Source organism: Balaenoptera physalus (genome assembly GCF_965194825.1).
Source record: "Balaenoptera physalus genome assembly, chromosome: 11".
Lineage (NCBI taxonomy): Eukaryota > Metazoa > Chordata > Mammalia > Artiodactyla > Balaenopteridae > Balaenoptera > Balaenoptera physalus.
The window spans coordinates 79,974,596-79,998,714 of NC_138896.1; the positions used below are offsets into that span (position 1 = coordinate 79,974,596).

Sequence of the window (24,119 nt, forward strand, 5' to 3'; positions counted from 1 at the left end):
CCTTCTAGGTCACAGGAACGACTCTATTAGGAGCCAGACGAGTGACAGATCTACCTTAGATTTTAACAGGATTTTTAACATCTTAACATTTTGACTGCTCTGTTGAGAATAGGCTGTAGGAGGCAGGGGCAGAAGCAGGGAGAACAGTAGGAGGAGGCCACTGCAATAATGCAGATGTTTTATTTCCCACTGTGCCCCCAGCACGTGGCATGTTTCCTGGCACAGAGCAGACACTCAACAAATACTTACTGAATGACGTGTGAATTAGCGATGCCCAAATACCAGTTCTCAGACTGGTGCCATGTAGGCTATATGGAAAAAGTATAGACAAACAGATCCTGGGCACCGTTGCTGGGGATCCTGATCCAGTAGGTTTCTGGTGGCAAAGAGGAACTTGGCTTTTCAGTACAGTCTGCAGGTAATTCTGGGCAGCAGCGTTGGCCTTCTGTGTCAGTTAAGAATGCTTTTGGCTGCAGGGAAGAGAGACCAACCAGCAATGGCTTAAACAAGAGGGTTTTATTTTTATTTACAAGAATTCTGGAGGAGGATGGCTGCTGGCATTGGCTTGGTCAAATGATGACAGGTCAATGTTTCTGAAATTCTCTTGGCCATTTTCTCATTGTAGCAAGATGGCTGCTGTGGCTCCAGGCATCCCATCATCAAGGTAGGAAGAAGGGAGGAGCAGGGAGTTGTTACCCAGTCTGTCTCTTTTATCAGAAAAACAGCTTTCCTAGGAGCCGCTGTAGACTTTGTCTTAAATTTCACTGGCCATACCTGGTCACATGGTCACCCCAAGCTGTAAAGGAGGCTGTAACAGACTCTGTATTTACAGCCTCTACAATGGGAGATGGCTGGAGAGGAGGAGTTGGGGCTGACCACTGGGGAGTGAACAAGGGTGTCTGCCATGGCTCCATGGATGACGTGGTACTTGAGGTTCCTTCTACTTCTGGGGCTTTGTCTCCATGATTTGCCACCTCTGTGGAGCACCTATGGGGCGCACAGAGTGAAATCCCAAGCATTCCCTTGGAGGGGCCTACTTCATCCTACTCAGTCTTGCTTCTCCTGTCTGAACAACACACGGGGGACAACTTCTTTGGGGAAGGGGTGGTCTTTAATTTAGGGACTGTGCATTTTTAGCATTTCTCTCACCTGGCAGACATTTAAAACAGTATTACCATCTTCTCACTAAGACTGTCACATTTGAGAGACTTTCAGAGCCGCCGCCCCCCACAGGAAAAGGATGATGTCTCTGGTCACGCTCCAACCACCCAGTGAGGCGTAAGACCAGGATGATCCCTTTCCTCCCACCTTTGGTCCAAGGATCAAAGGGCATCCCGGCGGGAGCTCTTTCTGGCAGTCTTGGGGCGTGAAAGGAAATGCTTCTCTAGCACTGCCCTGCTACCTTGAATGATGGGTGTACAAAGCCAGAGGCAGGGATTTCAGGGGACAAACAGGCCTGGTTTAGTCTCTAAATCTTTAAATATGGGATAGGAGCAAAAGGTTGAAGCATTTGGTCTCGTGTTGGGAAGGGCGTTTTGAGGAAGAATGGGTGAATTCACTGGAGCTGGCCCAGGTGATGATGGAAAACAAATAGGGGGTGGGTCCCAGGTACAGAGGCTGGAAACGGGGACTCCTCAATGGGACCAGTTTGGAAGGGTGGCTGTAGGGTCTTCAAACCGTTTCTTATATTTTCAGAAGCCTATTGGAAATCACTTTATATTTGCTCTTCATAGGCTTCGGGAAAAGGTTTAAAAGAAAAGTTTTGTGGGAGTCTTTGGCTAGAATTGCATCAGTGTGTTAAGAAATGCAGATTGGCGATTACATACATATCTGGTCACATAACCAACACAATTTGCTAGGCAAGAGCCTTCCCAGGCCTGAGGTCCCTGGGGTGGGTGGAAAATAAGGAGCCCTTTGGGGCTGTGGGGCAGAGACGGCCTCAGGGATGTTTCCAATATTGGCCACCCCGGACGCTCCAGCCTTGCCGGGTACAGTGTGGGCCTCAGCCCAGCAGTCTAGGAGCTTCTTAGCAATGAGAATCTCAGCCCTCACCCCAAATCTACTGACGCAAAAGCTGGTCTTTTAGCAAGATCCCCAGTAATTTATAGGCACCGTGAAGTTTGAGAAGCACTGTTCTAGCTGTCCAGGAGCGGAAAGGCTGCAGCCCTGGCTAGGTGTGGTTACAGGGCCTGGAGAGGAGAAAATAAAGGCATGGGGGTGGGGAAAGGCTGGCAGAGTCTGAGAAAAAAGCTGTTGTCGTTAGACAGACCCGTCCTCCCCGCAGGCGGCTTGCAGAGCAGGCGTCCCGGGGTGCTCCGCCGAGCTGCCCCACACCGGGCTGCAGAGACCGCCCCAGGCAGGGAAGTTCTCGGAGACCTGGGAGCTGGGCTGCCCAGAGAAGCAAGCAGGGCCCCATGGGGCCTGGGCAGAGCAGGTGGCTTGTCCAGCCAGAGAGGCCCCTGTCCCTTCTCAACTCTGCCAGAAAAATCTTGGCAGAGCTCAGAAGCCCCCTCAGGGAGAGGTGCCTGGTGAAAGTTTTCCCCGCAGTGGCTCCTTCTTGGAGCAGGAGGGATGAGTACTCAGAACGAAAAGGCTGGGAGCTCAGGAGCCCCCCATCTTCGGGGGGCTGGGGGAAGGGCGGCCCTCTGGGACGACGCATTTTACAGAAGCGAGTGTGAACATCACAGATGTGTCAAGACCAGGGGCCCAGGGGTGCCGGCTACAGCAGGGCTGCAGGGAGGTGTGGGGACCAGGGGCGGGCTGCAGGGGGCGCTGGAGCTCCAGCAGCCGGCTCTAAAGCGCTCTCTCTTCACTGGTCAGGGTGGTGGTGATTCTGCGCAGGTTTTCCCTGACTTTAATAAATTCGGGGGCATGGTCCTCTTCCTTTTCTGGTGGTTTTTCCAGCTGCAGGAGAGAGAAACAGAGATGTGAAGTGGGTGGGCTAGGGGAATTCCCATTCTCAAAAGCCACTGGGTTTGGACCAAGGGTCGTCTCTGGGGAAACAGAACCGGGATCAGTTTTGCCCCCAGCCCGGTAGCTGGGGGGAACAGAGCATGAGACTGTTTTCTCCCCGTGAAGCCTGGTTCAGATTGCTAACCTCGTTTCTAAAATGGGAATGCCACCGAGCTCACAGGGCAGTTGAGAGAAGGCAATCAGAATCAGCAGGCAATAGATTGGGCCCATGAGGAAACTGAGGTTCAGAGAGAGGAAGCCACTGGCCCAAAGTCACACAGCAAAGGGAGTGGCAGGGTGAGGACTCAGGCCAGGGGTGAACCCCTGGTGCCGTCCTCATTTTGCTCAACCTTGTGGTCAGCCATGGCCGCATGCAGAGCTCCTCCCTGGACCAGGAGACAGTCTTGGAGGAGGCGTGGGCCGGGTTTGGGGGCCCCCACCCACCTGGTTCAGCCGCTGCTGCCGTTTCAGGAGCTCCTGCTCAAAGGGGCACTGCAAGCGCTTGGCCTCCAGTTCCTCCTTCTTCTTCTTGATGAGCTGGTTCCGCCGGCGGTGCTCCAGGACACGCTGCAGCTCCGGCTTGCTGTCCACACCCAGGCCCCTGGGGTGGCGGGAGGAGGGGTTTCTTAGGAGACCCCCAACTTCTCCCCACCCAGGGCTACACCCTGCGCAGACATCAACCTATACCATTACATCGTGCAATCCTCCTGCTAGCCCAGGGAGGTGAAACCATTACTGTCCCATTATACAGGGAAGGGAAGCGAGGCTCCTAGGATTTAAGACACCGGTCCAAGTCACAGCTATGAAGGGACTGAATGAGGATTTGCACCTACGCCTGTCTAAGTTCAGAGGCCAGGTTTTATGATATTACTGGTTATTTTCTCAGGATAAGTTTCTAGAGGTAGAGTTGCTGGGTCAGGCGCTTTTAAAAGATTTTGGATACATATTCCCGTCTTGTTCCTTAGAAAAGATTATCCACTTTATACTTCCGTCAACAGTATACAAGAGCATCTGTTTCTCCCTATTGTCACTACCCGATCTTTTTGTATTTGAGAATCTGGTAGGCAAAAAATATCTGGTTTTCCTTTGTTTCTTTGATTGCTAGTCACATGGACCAGCCTTGGAGATGTTTGCCAGCTACTTGCATTTCTTCTTTTGCGACCTAACCATACCTATCTTTTGTTCATTTTTTCCTTATGAATTTATAAGAGATATGTATATATTTTTATCATTTATATTGTAAATATTTCCCCTGATTTGTCTTTAGGCTTTTGTTTAATTGTGGTGATTTTAAATGGGATGACTCTAAAAGGCAACCTGAGAAAATACTTATAATACACAGTCAGCCCTTTGTTTCCGCGGATCAAATCAGTGGTTGGCTGAATCCGTGGATACCGAGGGCTGGCTGTACTATGCCATTTTAAATACATAAGGGACTGGAGCATCTGTGGATTTGGGGTTCTGTGGGGGGTTCTGGAACCAACTCCCTGTGGATACAGAGAGACTACTGTGACTAAGAGGAGGGGGTGGGCACAACACGGAGGATGCAAAATGAGATCTGGGGAAGGTCTGTTGCAGACCACTGAAAACAAGAAGGAAAATCACAGCCAGCGCCAATACCAAAAACGGCCAGTAGAGGGAGCTTCAAAGGCACTGTGGCCTTCATCCTGGTGCTCTGGCCTCGGAGGGGCGGAAAGCTCAGCCTCCCTCTCCCCTTCCCCACAATCCCTCTCAATAATCCAGTCCCAGCCCTGATGCCTCAAGCCTGCCTTGCTCATTGCATGCTCCTGGCCTCCCTGCTCCACTCATACCCCCTCCACGATTGTGACTCCCTGCTTGAGACCCTTCACAGGTCCACATGTCTTTTCTGGCCTACCTTACAATCTTTGCTCCAGCCACTCTGAGCTACTCCTGTCTCCTGTCCATTCGCACATGCTTATCCATCTGCTGGGAACACACTTGCTTCTACCGGCCAATGTCCCCCTCCTAAGCTGGCTGACTTGTGCCCACCCTTCGGGCCTTGACCTCATGGAGGAAGTGATGCTATCTTGGAACCCAGCCTGGCGGCTCCTCTGGGGTCGCAGGCCCATTTATGCCCCCGTCCAAGCACCCATCCTACCACCTGGTTATGCATCCATCTCCTCTGTGAGGGCAGGAACTGGGTCCCATTCCTTCTTGTAGCCCCAGGTCTGGGCACAGTGCCTCGCACATGGTAAATGCACGTGGAGGGCAGCCACAGGTGGGGAGCTGGGTGGGAGAACAGGGCTTTTGGACCTTCACAGTGTCTGCTGGTGCCCGTGTGGGGCACCCTTTGACCGCCTCAGCCTCTAGGGGCCCCAGGATGACTACCAGGCCTGCCTTTCATGAGGGGCACTTCCCCGCGCCTCAGCAGGCCTGAGGCAGCCGAGCTCCACTCCCACCTTCTGTGGTTCATGAGCAGCTCTCGGTGCAGCTCCTGGTGGCTCCGGGAGGCCTTCACGGGGTTCAGCAGCTTCTTGGGCTTGATGAGCTCCGGGTTCCACTCTCTGTATTCTGGCCGGGCCATCAGGCCTCCGATGTCCGCCCGCTCCCTCTGGATCTCCGAGTACATGGAGGCTGTAGAAGTGACAGGGGAGTTGGTCAGAGCTGGGCCCACAGTCTCACCCATTCTCGTGGGCACAGCTGAAGGGCAAGGGTTTTGGTGTTAGATGGATCTCAGCTTACTGTGCGGCCCTGGGCAAGCTACTTGCCTTTCCGAGCCTTGGTTTCCTCATTCGTGAGATGGAAATAATTGAGCCTGTGCACAGGGTTGGAAGGACTGGAGATGATGGCTGTAAAGTGGGTTATAGAAAAGTGCTACTTTTCTTGACCCCTAAAAGTGGGGTCACAAAGTGTATGGGTTGACGCGTGCAAATGTTTTTGGCCTGACTTTGAAAAAAATTTTTTCCCTCCTATAAAAGGAATTCTGTTTCTCGTTGAGCTTGTATCAGAAAAAGAAAAGATATTTAAAAAGAGCAATATGTACTTGTTAGGGATAATTTGGATAAATACAGTGATCAAAAGAAAATATCACCCCTTATTGTCCAACTTCCCTATCCGTAGTTCCAAATTTCCTCATGGACATGTCCAGCTTTTCACTTTCTCCAGATCAAAGAGGAGGGTATGAAATCCCAGGACTGCCATGTCTAATTACAAAGGGATGGTTGTCATCTTTAATGCAGATGTCTGACTTCTTGATGGCCTCATTTCCTCCACAGTAGCTTGAAATTTGTCAATGCACTTGAAATTCAGGCAGAAGGGCCCACTACTCTCCAAGTTGGCTCCATATCCTTGAAATGCCCCGAAGCAAGTACAAGGGTGAGGGTGAGAGTGGGAGTGGGGGTGGGGATTTTTAAGAGAAAGTCTCAAGAGGGTGACACAGCCTGGCCATTAGCTGCATGTAGTATTTAGAGTGAAAATTTAGGCATTGGCTCTGCTCCCTTCATGAGTCCCGCTTTTCTGAGGTTGAGCCTCTACTATACACTAGGCATTGGCAGTGTCTGGTCTGTTATATAGTAGGCACTCAATAAATATTTGTTGGCAATTGATAATAAAAGCTTTGAGGTTGTACAGATGAGAAAACTGATGCTCAGGGAGGTTGGTCTTAGGGAACCAGTGCTTTAAAGCATGTGGTTTCCATGATGCAACTGAGGGGCTGTGTCCCCACTGCATACATCAGGCTCTAGTCTCCCTCTTAAAAACCACCAACCACCATGTTGCCTGTGGACAGACCCTCACTTCTTCCCTCCCACTGGGAAGAGGATGAAAGCCATTCTCTGCTTGATGAACAGGAGTTCTCCAAGTAAACTAGACAGGGATGGTGGTCTGTGCAAGAACCTGGAAGTGGGTAATAGGTCAGTGGGGTTGGAAAACACAGGAGGAGGGGGTTTGATAGGGTGCAGATTGCAAGGTAACATGTTAGGGAATGTGGGCATCAGGGAATGTGGGCATCAAAGGGGAGATGATGCTTTGCAAATGGTAGCACTCCAGACACGTGTTTGGCATTTCTATTATTACCTACTGCAGGGTGCTGTTAGGAGGATTAAGTGAGACCCCGTTTGTAAAGATGCTGTGTAAACTGAGAAAAGTGTTAACCTTGCTACATCCAAAATATCTTATAATAATTAAGTGTCAGAGCCTAGAGACAGGGTTGCTAATTTTCTTTCTTGAATTCCCATTCTCAAAACTACTTCTAAAATGAGAATTCTAATTAATTTTCTCTTCTTTTTTCATAAGGCTGTTTTTCAGGTTATATCTTTCTTAATTTTTTGGTCCTTAAAAAATGATTGTGATAGGGTTTAGTAGTTAGTTAAAAATGGGCACTTGACAAAATAAACAGTTGGTTATATCAACTCCCTCCTCCTTTAAAAATGTGGATATTTTCTTAGTCTGAGATTAAGTTGACTGGGAGCCAGTGCGTTAGAATATCTTGATTCAGATTGGAGTTCGGGGAATTTTTCCCCCTTCCACTGCCTTTTCCCATTACCAAGTCTCACCAATCCTTTATCTGAGTAATTCTTAGCTACACTCTTTTCTTCCTATGTGCTCAGCTCTCATCTTACCCAGGCCATTATCACACCACACTAACTGCTTCAGCTCCTTGGCTAGTCATCCTGCCCTTAATTCCTGTGTGCCCCAAACCTTCCAAAGCTTCATAATTTTCATCAGTCACACCATCTTTAAAACAACTAACTGTATGTTGACAAAGCAATGAGGCAGGAAACAGAAATACATTATATAACTTTAGGAAAGGAGAGGCCAGAATTAATATTTGCATAAGATATCACTATATGTACCCAGAATTCCCAAATGGATTAACAGAAAACCTTTTGGAACTAATGAGGAAATTCAAGTGTGGCCAGATACAAAACAGGTCCACAAAACCAAGAGCTCCTGCATAACAGGAATGGCCATTGAGAAAGTACACAATCATACAATTATTCATTCATCCTACCATATGTTAGAGTTTCTATAATCTGCCAGGTATGGTGGTAGACAGAGATGAACTAAACAGGCAAGGCTCCCACTCCCACAGAGCTGACATTCTGCTAGGGAGGCAGACAGCAAACACGTACACAAACCAACAAAAATAAATGATTGCAAATCGCGAGGAGCCCGCCCAGGGAATTGGGTGGGGGGGGCGGGCGGCGCTAGGACAGAGACTAACCGGAGGACCCTCCTTCAGCCAGGTGCAGCAAGAGGGCCTCTCTGGGAGGTGACCTTTAAGATCTGACAGTTGAGAAGGAAGAGGGAGCCTGTGTGGGGCAGAGGGAACAGCATGTGTGACTCATGTACCTTGAACAAGCTTAGTCTGTTCAGGAAACAAAAAGGCATAGTGTGTCTGGAGTGGCGTGAGGGAGTGACAGGGGGAGAGCATGGAGTGAGGGTGGACGGGTGGTTTCAAGTTGGGGAAAGATCGCCTCTGATTTGATTTTAAGAAGGTCATTCTCACTACTGTGTGGGGGAAAAACTGTGAGCAGGTTTTGGGAATTTCTGATATGACTTTGGTTTCTTTTACTTCCAATGGGCAGCCTCTGTCTTTCCCGTTAAATTCCAGAGGAAAAACATCTGATTGGCCAGGCTGCGGACCTTCACTTCAAAGGTCATCAGCGAGCCAATAATGAGTTGGCCACCCCGGGGCCAGTCCTCAGCCCAGCAGGGACCACACAGGATCGTGCTTACAAGGGGGTCCTGCGTTTTCATTTTGCACTGGGCCCTGCAAATTATGTAGCCAGTCCTGCACCCCAGGTCCAATCAATGACCAGCTCTGGTTCAAGGATCTGCTCTAGGCTTATTTAAAAAAAAAAAAAAAAATCAGTGGTGAGGTGTGGCACATGATGATTTGCTGAGACCAGGGTGGTGTGGTTACTGAGGCAGGAATCCTGAAGGATGTGGCCGGTTCTTCAGCTCAGAGCTGCAAGTTGGGAAGACTGCTGCCCTTGCCAGTTAGTGTTCTAAACTCCAGTAAACACATGTGCGATCCATGGACGTGTGTGTGTGGCCCCCAGGGTTTAGACAGTGCTGAGCCAACCTTCCTGCCTTTAATTTAATTAAAAGAGGCCTCCATGTAGAAGAGCCTCACATAGGTGTTGGAATAAAAGAGGCTGCTCAACAAAGCACAGGAGCTAGGCCAGGAAAATCGGGCTCTCCTGGGGGTCAGCTGAGCCCCCTGAGCAGAGGAGGGGTCCATTCTCAGGGCTGCTCTGACCAGGTCTCTCAGGCTGCTGGGGTGTCCTCAGAGATCCAAGACTTTTGGGGAGGTGGCCGTGATGGGGCAAAGACGTGAGGTAAGGTGAGCGTAAGGTCATCTCTGAAAAGAAAAAGGTGAACGCCCCAAGGAAGAGCTGGCAGGGAAGAAGATCAATTGAGGAGAAAGTTGAGTAGCTAATGAATGTCCTTCACTGGTTGTCAAAGAAAGGCAGAATAATGTTGGAGCCATTAGAATCTGGATTGAATGTTGGCTCAGCCCGTTCCTAACCATGGGCAAGTGTACCTATCCTCTGCAGCAGGAGTCCAAAAACTATAGTCTTTGGGTCAAATCCAACCCCTTTGGAACAAAGCCATACCCACTCGTTACTTATTGTGTGCGGCTGCTTCCTCTAGAACAGCAGCGTTGAGTAGGTGTGACAGCTGCTCTTGATCAGCACCCTTCTTCATGAGGTTGTTACAAAACGAAGGAGGTGATACTTGCATGGTGCTTGGCAAGTAAGTGCCTAGCACTGAGTCGAGGACGCAGAAAGTGCTGGCTACTAGAGCTGCCACATACAGCGAGGCAGGTTGTGCACTGAACAACTCCAGGGCCTCACTCCTATAGATGAAACTATGAGTGGGGCCACCTCGTTAGCCGTTATTAATAAGCACTATTAAAATATCCAACTTCTAGTCTTGGATTGAGCATTCTCATTTTCCTTAAAAACTGTACTAGTTAAATCAATGGATTTTTAACCCTGGCTGCATACTGACATCATCAGAGGGAGTTTAAAAAATACCAATGTCTGAGTCCTACCCTGGGATTCTGATTTAATTGGCCTGGGAGACAGCCTGGCCTTTGGGATTTTATAAAACTCCCCAAGGGGGTGGAGACAAGATGGCAGAGTAGAAGGACATGAGCTCACCTCCTCTCATGGAAACAGCAAAATCACAACTAACTGCTGAACAACCGTCAACAAAAGAATGCTGGGTGACTGTACCAGCATCCTGGGTGGTGACCGAGACCCAGAGATTTGGAACTGTCAGATGTTGCATCGCATCATGGGAGAGGACTTTGCAAGATGGCAGAGGAGGCGGAGGACATGGAGTTCATCTCTCCCCACAGACACATCAAGAATACATCTACAAATGGAACAAGTCTCACAGAGCACCTGCTGAACACTAGCAGAGGACCCCCCAGACACCTGAAAAGGATAAGAAAGACCCCCACATAACCAGGTAGGACAAACGTAAGAAGGGAAAAGAAAGAGGAGAGGAAGCGGGACGGGACCTGTGCCCCTGGTGGGGAGCTGAAGGTGAGGAGAGGTTGCTGCATCTGGGGAAGGCCCCTCACCAGCGGGGAGATCAGCTGGGACAGAAGGGGAGCCTCGGGGGCTTGGAGGAGAGCCCAGCAACCAGTCTGTGGCTGTCAGGACAGAGAGAGAACTACACAGATGGTCCGTGCCGCAGCCCTGCATGCCCCAGCCTGAGACGGGTGTCCACCGGTGTGCACGGGGGCTGGGGGATGGAACGTGGGGTTTGGAGAGCAGACCTGGGGAGGGGACTGCTGGTGGCCGTGAGAAGACAGCCTGAGGGGATAGGACTGAGGAGCTCCTGCCCTGGGTGGACTGCTCTCCCTGAGCGCTGCCTCGGCTCCTTCCTGCCTGATGGGCTCGTGTGCTCTGGCACGCTCTGGAGCAGACTCTGGTGGGGGGGGACACACGCAGAGGTGGGGCTGAAACCACAGCCAAGTGCTGTGTGACTAAGGGGCCAGGGGCCCTGTGACTAAGGAAGAAGAGCTGAAGTCTCTCCTTGCGGCTGTGTGAACCATGCAGATACACGTCCACTGACGGCTTCCTAAATTCAGCACCTGCGAAACATCAGAAAGGACAGCAAGTGCTCCTGCAGCTGGGACGGGTCTGGCTTTAGCAGCCGTGGGCTCTGTGGGCACATACACGTGGGGGCTGGGCCAGGCCAGAGTCTGAGCTGCCTCCACAGCTCCCACCGCAGGTCCAGGTGCACGACTACTGCAGTCCTGGGACCTGACCTCAGTGGACCTGCACCGGTGGCCTGGTGAAAACAACATGTGAGAGTCAACAAGGCCAGTTGCTGGCATACCCGCAGTTAAGGTGGGACAGAGAGCAGTGCCAGCAACAGTGTACTTTGTGAGCCTGCACACAGGCAAAAGGGGACACAACAGAGCGTGTTCACAGGTGAACAGCTCCAGAGGAGGACTACGCAGTGGCTTCTCTCCCAGTGGGAGTTCTCCAATCCCACTCACCTCACACCGCAGATCAGAGACACAGCTAAGAAAGAGATTTAGGGGCCTCTACTCCAACAACTAGGGAGCAGACTCTGCCCCTGACAGGGCAGTGACAACCACAGAGCAAAGGGGAGGCCCCATGCAATAGCCAGGGCAGGCTCTGGTCACCAGAACACCAGTCAAACCCCCGATCAAGGGGATAATGGCACAAGCCTCAGGACCAACCTCACCAGGGGGCAGACACCAGAAGCAAGAGGAACTATGATCCTGCAGCCTGCGAAAAGGAGACCACAAACGCAGTAAGTTAGACAAAATGAGATGATAAAGAAATATGTTGCAGGTGAAGGTGCAAGATAAAAACCTATAAGAACTAAATGAAGAGGAGATAGGCAATCTACCTGAAAAAGAATTCAGAGTAATGACAGTAAAGATGTTCCAAGATCTTGGAAAAAGAATGGAGGCACAGATCAAGAAGATACAAGAAATGTTTAAAAAAGACCTAGAAGAACTAAAGAACAAACAATCAGTGATGAACAACACAATAAGTGAAATGAAAAATACACTAGAAGGAATCAATAGCAGAATAACTGAGGCAGAAGACCAGATAAGTGAGCTGGAAGGCAGAATGGAGGAAATCAGTGCCACAGAACAGAATAAAGAAAAAAGAATGAAAAGAAATGAGGAAAGTCTCAGAGGCCTCGGGGACAACATTAAATGCAACAACATTCAAACTATAGGGGTCCCAGAAGAAGAAGAAAAACAGAAAGAGCCTGAAGAAATATTTGAAGAGATTATAGTCAAAAACTTCCCTAACATGGGAAAGGAAATAGTCACCCAAGTCTAGGAAGCGCACAGAGTTCCACACAGGATAAACCCAAGGAGGAACATGCCAAGACACATATTAATCAAACTAACAAAAATTAAATACAAAGAAAAAATATTAAAAGCAACAAGGGAAAAGCAACAAATGCCACACAAAGGAATTCCCATAATGTTATCAGTTGATACTGATAAACTCTGCAGGCCAGAAGGAAGTGGCAGGATGTATTTGAAGTGATGAAAGGGAAGAGCCCACAACCAAGAAAACTCTACCCAGCAAGGCTCTCATTCAGATTTGACGGAGAAATCAAAAGCTTTACAGACAAGTTAAGAGAATTCAGCACCACCAAACCAGCATTACAACAAATGCTAAAGGAAATTCTCTCGGGGTGGGGGAGAGAGGCCACAACTAAAAAAAGAAAATCACAAATGGGAAAGCTCAATGGTAAAGGCAAAAATACCATAAAAGCAGGAAATCATCTATATACAAGTATGATATCAAAACCAGTAACTGTGAGAAGAGAGTACAAATGCAGGAAATGGGAATTACATTTGAAATTAAGAGACCAGCAACTTAAAACAACCTTGTGTGTGTGTGTGTGTGTGTGTGTGTGTGTGTGTGTGTATATATATATAGACTGCTTTAGCCAAACCTCATGGGAAAGGCAAACCAAAAACCTATAATAGATACACACACAAAAAAGAAAAAGCAACCCAAACACAACACTAAAGATGGTCATCAAACCACAAGAGAACAAAAGAAGAAGGGAAGAAAAAAGACCTACAAAAACAAACCCAAAACAATTAAGAAAATGGTAATAGGAACATACATATCGATAATTACCTTAAATGTAAATGGATTAAATGCTCCAACCAAAAGACACAGACTGGCTTAATGGATACGAAAACAAGACCCATATATATGCTGTCTACAAGAGACCCACTTCAGATCTAGGGACACATACAGACTGAAAGTGAGGGGATGGAAAAAGATATTCCATGCAAATGGAAATCAAAAGAAAGCTGGAGTAGCAATACTCATATCACATAAAATAGACTTTAAAATAAAGAATGTTACAAGAGACAAGGAAGGACACTACATAATGATCAAGGGATCACTCCAAGAAGAAGATATAACAATTATAAATATATATGCACCCAATTTAGGAGCACCTCAATATATAAGGCAAATGCTAACAGCCATAAATGGGGACATCAACAGTAATACAATAATAGCAGGGGGCTTTAACACCCCACTTAAACGAATGGATGTATCATCCAGACAGAAAATTAATAAGGACACACAGGCCTTAAATGACACATTAGGTCAGACAGACTTAATTGACATATATAGGGCTTTCCATCTGAAAGCAGCAGAATACGCTTTCTTCTCAAGTGCACACGGAACATTCTCCAGGATAGATCACATCTTGGATCACAAATCAATCCTTGGTATTTTAAGAAAATGAAATTATGTCAGCATGTTTTCTAACTGCATGCTATGAAATTAGAAATCATTCTAATAAATTAGAAATCTATTGTATTAGAAATCAATTACAGGGGAAAAACTGTAAAAAACATAAACACATGGAGGCTAAACAATATGTTACTAAATAATCAATTGATACACTGAAGAAATTAAAGCAGAAATAAAAAAATACCTAGAGACAAATGACAGTGAAAACACAACGATCCAAAACCTATGGGATGCAGCAAAAGCAGTTCTAAGAGGGAAGTTTATAGCTATACAAGCCTACCTCAAGAAACAAGAAACATCTCAAACAAACAACCTAACCTTACACCTAAAGCAATTAGAGAAAGAACAGCAAACAAAACCCAAAGTTAGTAGAAGGAAAGAAATCATAAAGATCAGAGCAGAAATGAATGAAAGAGAGATGAAGAAAACAATAGAAAACACATCAATGAAACTAAAAGCTAGTTCTTTGAGAAGATTAACAAAATTTACAAACCTTTAGCCAGACTCATCAAGAAAAAAAGGGAGAAGACTCAAATCAATAAAATTAGAAATCAATAAGGAGAAGTTACAACTGACACCACAGAAATACAAAGGATCATAAGGGACTACTACAAGCAACTCTATGCCAATAAAATGGACAACCTGGAAGAAATAGACAAATTCTTAGAAAGGTACAACCTTCCAAGACTGAACCAGGATGAAACAGAAAATATGAACAGACCAATCACAAGTACTGAAATTGAAACTGTGATTAAAAATCTTCCAACAAACAAAAGTCTAGGACCAGATGGCTTCACAGGCAAATTCTATCAAACATTTAGAGAAGAGCTAACACCTATCCTTCTGAAACACTTCCAAAAAACTGCAGAGGAAGGAACACTCCCAAGCTCATTCTACAAGGCCACCATCACCCTGATGCCAAAACCAAAGATATCACAAAAAAAGAAAATTACAGGCCAATATCACTGCTGAACATAGACATAAAAATCCTCAACAAAATACTAGCAAACTGAATCCAACAACACATTAAAAGGATCATACACCATGATCAAGTGGGATTTATCCCAGGGATGCAAGGATTTTTCAATATATGCAAATCAGTCAATGTGATACACCACATTAACAAATTAAGGAATAAAGCTATATGATCATCTCAATAGATGCAGAAAAAGCTTTTGACAAAATTCAACACCCATTTATGATAAAAAACTCTCTAGAAAGTGGGCATAGAGGGAACCTCCCTCAACATAATAAAGGCCATATACAACAAACCCACAGCAAGCATCATTCTCAATGGTGAAAAACTGAAAGCATTTCCTCTAAGATCAGGAGCAAGACAAGGATGTCCACTCTCGCCACTTTTAGTTAACGTAGTTTTGGAAGTCCTAGCTGTGGCGACCAGAGAAGAAAAAGAAATAAAAGGAATCCACATTGGAAAAGAAGAAGTAAAACTGTTACTGTTTGCAAGATGACATGAGACTCTACATAGAAAGTCCTAAAGATGCTACCAGAAAACTACTAGAGGTCATCAATGAATTCAGTAGTTTCAGGATACAAAATTAATGCACAGAAATCTCTTGCATCTGTACGCTAACAACGAAAGATCAGAAAGAGAAATTAACATTCCCACCCACGGCAATCTACAGATTCAGTGCAATCCCTATCAAATTACCAATAGCATTTTTTACAAAACTGGAACAAAAAATTCTAAAATTTATATCGAAACACAAAAGACCCCAAACAGCCTAAGAAATCCTGAGAAAGAAAAGTCGAGCTGGAGGAATCAGACTCCATGATCAGACTATACTACAAGACTATACTATAGACTGTACTACAATAATTAAAACAGCATGGTACTGGCACAGAAACAGAAATATAGATCAATGGAACATGATAGAAAGCCCAGAAATAAACCCACACACATACGGTCAACTAATCTACAACAAAGGAGGCAAGAATTTACAATGGCGAAAAGACATTAATAAATAGTGCTGGGAAAACTGGACAGCTACATGTAAAAGAATGAAATTAGAATACTCCCTAATACCATACACAAAAATAAACTCAAAATGCATTAAAGACCTAAAGGTAAGACCAGATACTATAACTCTTACCGGAAAACATAGGCAGAACACTCTTTGACATAAATCATAGCAATATCTTTTTCAATCCGTCCTTTAGAGTAATGACAATAAAAACAAAAATAAACAAATGGGACCTAATTAAGGTTAAAAGCTTTTGCACAACAAAGCAAACCATAAACAAAATGAAAAGACAACCCACAGAATGGGAGAAAACATTTGCAAACGATGCAGCTGACAAGGGATTAATCTCCAGAATTTACAAACAGCCCATGCAGCTCAATATCAAAAAAACAAACAAGCCAATCAAAAAATGGGCAGAAGACATAAATAGACATTTCTCCAAAGAAAACATACAGATTGCCAAGAGGCACATGAAAAGATACTCAACATCACTAATTATTTGAGAAATGCAAATCAAAACTACAATGAGTTGTCCCCTCACACTGGTCAGAATGGCCATCATCGAAAAGTCTACAAACAATAAATGCTGGAGAGGGTGTGGAGAAAAGGGAACCCTCCTGCACTGTGGGTGGGAATGTAAATTGGTGCAGCCGCTATGGAAAACAGTATGGAGGTTCTGCAAAAAACTAAAAATAGAAATACCATATGATCCAGCAATCCCACTCCTGGGCATATATCTGGTGGAAACCATAACCCAGAAAGATACATGCACCCCAGTGTTCATAGCAGCACTATTCACAGTAGCCAAGACATGGAAGCAACCTACATGTCCATTAACAGAGGAATGGACAAAGAAGATGTGTTATATATATACAATGAAATATTACTCAGCCATAAAAAGAATGAAATAATGCCATTTGCAGCAACATGGATGGACCTGGAGATTATCATCCTAAGCAAAGTAAGTCAGACAGAGAAAGACAAATATCATATGATATGTGGAATCTTAAAAAAATAATGATACAAATGAACTTGTTTACAAAACAGAAACAGATTCACAGATTTAGAAAACAAACTTATGGTTACCTGAGGGGGAAAGGGCAGGGGAGGGATAAATTGGGAGTTTGGGACTGACACATACACACTACTACATTCAAAATAGATAACTAATAAGGACCTACTGTATAGCACAGTGAACTCTGCTCAATATTCTGTAATAACCTAAATGCGAAAAGAATTCGAAGCAGAATGGATATATGCATATGTATAACTGAATCACTTCGCTGTACACCTGAAACTAACACAACATTGTAAATCAAGTATACTCCAATATAGCATAAAAATAAAATAAAAAGCTCCCCAAGTGATTCCAGTAGTAAACCAACTTTGTAAAGCATAGAGTTAAAAAAAAAAAAAAATCAGGCTTTTTTGCTTTGGCCTGAGTGATTGCAGCTGCCTGGTTGGCCTGGCTCTCGTGGCGGGGCTGATTAAGGTCACAGTGCTTAGCAGCTTTGTGACCTTGGATGGGTATTTAACTTCCTGGACCCTTCTCTTCTGTAAAATCAAGGTGCTATGAAGATTGGACAAGCTAAAGTGATGGGCATGGGGTAGAGGCAGCCAGTAGGTGACAGGTAAATTGAGTGTCTTGCTTGACTACGAGATGGGCAAATAATTCTCACTTAACATGCAGACTGTGGGACTGACCTCGTCTTTGGAGGAGGCTGGGTAATAATAGCTCAGAGGAGAGATTGGGAGCTTCCTGCTTGGTTCTTCCCTGGCTCTGCTGATGACCCTGGAGGTCCTACAGCTCCTCCCCTGAGGCTCCACACATGTCAGCCCAGTGCCAGACAAGGCTCAGCTAGGATCACTAATTTCTCCCAGGGTGAGTTCATCAGGCCACTGGGGCTGATGAACTATGTGGCTAATGCTAGGGTGGCAACTTTGAAACCAAACAGTGGCGCCCCGCTGGCCACAGGAGAGCAATAAGGAGAGATGGAAGGGAAGTGGTGCTGATGGAGACCCAGGTCCCAGTTCATCCTGATGATGCCTATGGGACCCTAAGCTAAGGCTTAATGTCCCCTTCATCTGCCTTTCCCCTGCCCTCGTGGTTCTGGTTTTGTCTTTGATGGCATCAGTTATAACAAACGACACATGAGGCAGTAAAGCAAAGTGGTTTAGGCAGATGTTTTCGAGGCGCCAGACTGTGTTTGAATCATCATGGTACCCCCTTCCTAGCTATGTGACGTTGGGCAAGTAGCTTAACCTCTCTGAGCCCCTTTACAGTGGGAATAATGGTAGAATCTATTCACGGGGCTGTTTGGAGGGTGAAATGATATAATGTGCATGATGTGGTTAGCCCAGTGCCTGGCAGTTGTACTCCTCCTGTCCTGAGGGACCTGTGTTGAGCACTTGACATTTGATGAAGGCTCACTCACCTGCATCTGGATCTCACAATCAACCCAGGAGGCAGCCAGTGGTACTATTTTATTATTCCCATTTTCTAAATGAGAAAACTGAGGCTCAGAGAGGCCAAGATACTTGTCCAAAGATACACAAAATAAATGGCAAAGCCAGAACCTTTAGACCCCAGATTCAGTGCTCTTCCTACCACTCCACTGTCTTCTAGGTGCAATGCGTCTTTCAGTCAACAAAGCAGGTTTACATCCCTTTTCTCTCTCTGGACACTTGAGAAACCCCAATAAAGAGGCAGTGTGAGCCCTTTACATAGATGAGAAAATGGAGGGTGGTAACTGGAGTACTTCTCGCCCTCTCACTGGGGAGCCCCAGCCGGGCCCTAGCTGCTTTGGGTTTAAGCCAGAATCCACAGGGCTGTCTGCCCATTGCTGGTTTTTGTTAGGAGGGGACCAGCTGATGGTGTTTCCTCCCGAGGGTGTTGGTCAAAGTCTTCACTCCTCTGCCCTCCCTCCCCCTGCCCTTGTTCCTTATTACTGTTCAAGCTGCTGCGTTTAGAACACAACCAGGGATCTTCTTGGTTCAACATTTCATGGGGTGGAGGGGCAGAGGAGAAGAGGTCCTTTTAAAATAACTACTGACCAAGGAAAAGAGGCATTCAGTAAAAGTGACAAGCGTGGCCACAGGATTTCCTAACCCTTCTTGCTTTTTTCCTCCCAGTGGGGAAAGTACCCATTCGTATTTCACTGGCCAGCAACCAAAGAACAGGGTATCTGGGAACCTCCTCCACATCTCCAGCTGCCCGTGGCCAATGCCTACAAGCCCCTGTCAGAGCTGCCTGTTCACTGGGATGCAACCTCCCCACACCATGAGAAACTGACTCGAGACAAACTTCCTGAACATGTTGCCTTGGGTCCACTGTGACCTCCTAGTTTGTGAGAAGGTCTGGGAGGGCATTCAGGGTTTCAAGTCAGTTCCATAGGAGAGCCCCGGGCTGGACGTGGAAGGTCGCTAGCGAGGTTGGTGGGGAGTATTGTGCAGCTAGCCAGGGAACAGTGTCAGCAGATCAGATATTCGTGCTGGCCCACCAGTGGCATGATGCCAGCCACTCCACTTGGCAAATGCCTCCAGGGGGAGATCCCGTCAGGACTTAGCACCAACAGACCTAAGAGCCACTCAGGATCCAAGCTGACCAGAGACACAGGTACTGGGGCTGGCTCACAACTGGGAAACCACTGGGTTTGGTAGCAGTTCAAAAAAGTGACACACCTAATCCTATAACCTCTGATTTTTGGCCCAATACCAGCCTTGCCTCATACTGCAAAGTGCTAAAGCCAAATCCACCAGAAAGGCAAGCAGGTAACACGTTACCGTGTACTCACCATGTGCCGTGTACTGTGCTCAGCATTGCAGCCATACCTCATGAGATCCTTACAATAGACTGAGGAGATGGGCACTCTTGAGACCCCTTTTTACAGATGAAGAAACTGAGGCTCCAAGGGGTCATCTAATTTTCCCAGATCACACAGCCAGCAAATGAAGGCTCTAGAGTCTGAGCCAAGCTGTCTGACCAGTGTTCTCTCCGCTGTGCCTCCCGCAACACTCTGGCATTTTATCTATCAGTTCTTAAGAGAATTACAACTGCTATACTGTGTGAAAATGGACTTAGGTGAGGTCACATCATGCATGAATTCAGAGTCATCTGAGCATTTAGAAGAAAGAGATCAACCAGAATGGTGGGCTGAATCTGGGCACTCCCTGCACTTCATTTCCTATCCTTTTCCCAAACCCAGGGTGCCAGGGGGCACCACCAAGTCATTTTACAGAGAGAGGACATAGCACAGGTACCTGGGCTCAAAGAGCTCTGCTCCCCTGACAGCCCACCTGGTGCTCCGAGGCTGCCCTCCGTCCCCCACACCTCCTCCCTGCACTGCACCCAGCTCAGCAGCAGGTGAAAAAGAAAAGAAACCGTCTTACTTCTCAGCTGTGCCTGTGCCATTGGGAAGGGAACTCGGGCGCAGCGTTGCTGGGTCCTTACTCCACCGGAGTCCCAGACTAACAAGGAGGGCCGCCTCCAAGGGCGGTTCCTAAAGCCCTGGGGATGAAACATGCCACCAAGTGAGGCAGCTCCACATTCCTGTTTATTCTGGTATCAATAAAAAGGAACTGTTACTATAGTAACGGGTATTGCACTTGGTACTTGGCCACTTCCCCGATGTGGAACACCGTGTCCAGGCCACATGCCGGGGAGGCACAAATAAATACCGATTTTGTCAGACTGTTGAGGAATAAGAACACGCCAAGCTTTGTTCTGAGCGACCTAGCTCATGTAGAGGCATTTCCCCTTGTTTCTAATGGGAGAGTCAGCAAGAATGCATTCCGGTATTTCCCTGATGCAGAGGGAGCCAAGCTTCCTGCTGCAGTGTTCAACTCTTCAGGAGAAAATGGCTCTCAGTGCAAAAGGAAGGGAAACTATGTTGGGTCAGTTCCAGGTCATCCACTTATGGGCCAGAAACTCCATCCATGTTATTTACACGTTACCCTGAACTTCATCTGAACACCAGAGAGGAGCCAACAGGACGTTGCACAGGAGAGAGCGGGGCAGTAGAAGCTGACCGGCTCTGGGCCAGGCTGGTCCTTGTGTAAGCCCTGCTCGGCTCGGGCACCAGCCCCTTTGGCAGCCAGTTAACACCCCTGAGCCTTGGTTTCTGTGTTTGTCAAATGTGGAGAGCAGGGTGGTTGAGAGAAAACACAGATGAGATGACATTAGTGAGAGCATGTAGTCAATGCTCAGCAAGTAGGACTCTTCCTACAGAGAGAGCTGGACTCAATGTGATCAGAGGGCAGGGCCCCAGCATGAAGCACTGTGCCCGGCAGAACCTGCGTTCCATAGATCTTGACTCAGTGAGTCAATGTGTGAGTCTGAAAATAAAGAACGTGTGTAGATGCTGAAGGCCAACATGGGTGCTTACAGATAACAGAGGCATTCTCCTAATTTCGGAATCAGTGTTCACCTGAAAATGTGGAAGTGTTTTCTGGCTTTTGTTGGCATTCTTAATACTCTAGCAAGGAAGTTGGCATCTACCAGTTAAACTTGGCCCTCTTCCCACCTTTACTGTCTCGTGAAGAGTCTTGGTTGGCTGGGAAGTGATTAGGCCCAGGACATACATCAAGTATGAATGCAGGCGTTAAAAATGCAATTTTGCTTCTATAAATATATTAGCAAACTGAATTCAACAACACATAAAAAGGACCATACACCATTATCAAGCTGGATTCATTCCAGGGTCACAAGGATGGTTCCACATACACAAATCAATCAATGTGGTACACCATATCAACAAAAGACAAAAACCATATGATCGGGCTTCCCTGGTGGCGCAGTGGTTGAGAGTCTGCCTGCCAATGCTGGGGATGCGGGTTCGAGCCCTGGTCTGGGAAGATCCCACGTGCCGCCGAGCAGCTGGGCCCGTGAGCCACAATTGCTGAGCCTGCGCGTTTGGAGCCTGTGCTCCTCAACAAGAGAGGCCACAGTAGTGAGAGGCCTGCGCACCGCGATGGGGAGTGGCCCCCACTTGCCGCAACTAGAGAAAGCCCTCGCCCAGAAACGACCACCCAACACAGCCATAAATAAATAAATAAATTAAAAAAAAAAAAAAACCATATGATCATTTCAATAGATGCAGAAAAAGCATTTGATAAAATTGAACATCCATTCATGGTAAAAACTCTCGCCGAAGTGGGTATAGAGGGAACATATCTCAATAATAAAAGCCATTTATGACAAACCCACAGCCAATATAATACTCAACAGTGAAAAGCTGAAAGCTTTCCCATTAAATTCTGGAACAAGAGAAGGATGCCCACTCTCACCACTTCTATTCAGCACAGTATTGGAAGTTCCAGCCATGACACTCAGATGAGAAAAAGAAATAAAAGGTATTCAAATCAGAAAGGAAGAGATAAAATTGTCATTATATGAAGATAACATGATACTCTATATGGAAAACCCTAAAGACTCCACACAAAAACTATTAGAACTGATAAATGAATTCATCAAGGTAACAGGATACAAGATTAACATACAGAAACCTGTTGAACTTCTTTACACTAACAATGAAATATCAGAAAGGGAAAGATTAAAAAAATCTAATTTAAAATCTCATTAAAAAAAAAAAAGACCTGGGAAGAAACCTAACCAAGGAGGTGAAAGACTTATAGGCTTAGAACTATAAAACATTGATAAAGGGAATCAGGATGATTCAAAGAAATGGAAATATATCCCATGCTCTTGGATTAGAAGAATTAATATTGCTAAAATGGCCATACTACCCAAAGTGATCTACAGATTTTTTTTTTTCTGTTTTTTAGCCACACTGCATGGCATGAGGGATCTTAGTTCCCTGACCAGGGATTGACCCCATGTCCCCTGCAGTGGAAGTGCAGAGTCTTAACCACTGGACCACCAGGGAAGTCCAGCAGTCTACAGATTTGATGTGATCCATATCAAATTACCCATGACATTTTTCACAGAACAAGAACAAACAATCCTAAAATTTATATGGAACAGCAAAAGACCCAGAATTGCCAAAGCACTCCTGAGGAAAAAGAACAAAGCTGGAGGCATAACTCTCCCAATACTACAAAGCTACAGTAATCAAAACAGCATGGTATTGGCACAAAAACAGACATATGGATCAATGGAACAGAATAGAGAGCCCAGAAATAAACCCACACACCTATGGACAATTAATCTTTGACAAAAGAGGCAAGAATATACAATGGGGAGATGACAGTCTCTTCAGCAAGTGGCGTTGGGATAGCTGGGCAGCCGCATGTAAATCAATGAAGTTAGAACACTCCCTCACACCATGCACAAAAATAAACTCAAGCTTAAAGACTTAAACACAAGACATGACACCATAAAACACCAAAAAACTCATAGAAAAAAACATAGACAAAATGTTCTCTGACATAAATTGTAGCAATATTTTCTTAGATTAGTCTCCCGAGGCAAAAGAAAGAAAAGCAGAATCAAGATGATGGAGGAGTAGGACGTGGAGCTCATGTATTCCCACAGATACATCAAAAATACATCTACAAGTGGAATGATTCGCACAGAACATCTACTGAATGCTGGCAGAAGATCTCTGACTTCCGAAAGGGCAAGAAAACCTCTATGTAGGTAGAGGTAGGACAAAAGAAAAAAGAAAAAAAAAAAAAAAGAGAGAAAGGAATCAGGATGGGACCTGTGCCCCAGGGAGGGAGCTGTGAAGGAGGAAAGGTTCCTGCACCCTGGGAAGTCCCCTCACCAGCGGGGAGATCAACCTGGATGGAGGGGGAGCCTCGGAGGAGAGCACAGCAACTGGTTTGTGGAAGGCAAGATGGCGAGTGACCTGCACAGATGGTCAGTATCACCGCCCTGCACTCCGCAGCCTAAGACACTTGTCTGCCGGTGTGGGCAGGGTTTGGGTGCTGAAGCTTGGGCTTTGGAGGTCAGACTCAGGGAGAGGACTGGGGTTGGCTGCATGGAAACAGCCTGAAGAGGCTGGAGTGTGGAAACTGAGGGTGCACTCGGAAGAAGCCTGGGCCCTCCAAAGAGGCAAGGCATCATGTTGGGGGGCATGTGAGAACAGGGGCAGGACTGCCATAGGAGCTTCTTTCCCTGTGAACACTCTCTCAGGCAACAGGACACCACCTACCTGAGCTCTGGAGGGGGGTGCAAGCTGCCACCACCTGTGTGGTGGGCTCCAGAGGTGGGCATGGCCATGGCCGCTGCTAAGAGACCTGCGAGTGGGCTCTGGTCACTGCTGCTGCTGTCCCGGGAGCGCATGGGCTGCTGCCACCGCCGCTAGGAGAGCCGGAGCAGGTGCTAGTCACTGTCCCCACCGTCCAGGGCGTGCTCATGGGCAGTGAACAGGTGCCAGTTGCTGTCCCTGCTGTCCCGGAGTGCGTGGGCCACCACCACTGCTAGGAGACCCAGAAGCAGGCACCAGTCACTGCC

The 24,119-nt window shown here is 46.7% G+C and overlaps 1 protein-coding gene and 1 long non-coding RNA gene across 6 annotated transcripts in view; one reads left to right on the forward strand and one right to left on the reverse strand.

The window, feature by feature from the left end:
- Positions 1-24,119, forward strand: part of LOC309637552 — a 398,176-nt gene that overhangs the window by 67,849 nt on the left and 306,208 nt on the right. The window lies entirely within an intron of this gene.
- Positions 498-24,119, reverse strand: part of FAM107A (family with sequence similarity 107 member A) — an 82,494-nt gene continuing 58,872 nt past the window's right edge. For 4 of the 5 annotated variants that reach the window (XM_082412400.1, XM_082412403.1, XM_082412401.1 and 1 more), the window contains 3 exons: positions 5,373-5,547; positions 3,397-3,553; positions 498-2,904 (listed from right to left, as the gene is read on the reverse strand). In XM_082412400.1, coding sequence (XP_082268526.1) covers positions 2,794-2,904; positions 3,397-3,553; positions 5,373-5,547 — 443 coding nt within the window. In that variant the 3' untranslated portion in view covers positions 498-2,793. Of the gene's footprint in view, positions 2,905-3,396; positions 3,554-5,372; positions 5,548-20,092; positions 20,223-24,119 lie in introns of those variants that run through there. The other variant, XM_082412399.1, reaches the window with a different exon arrangement.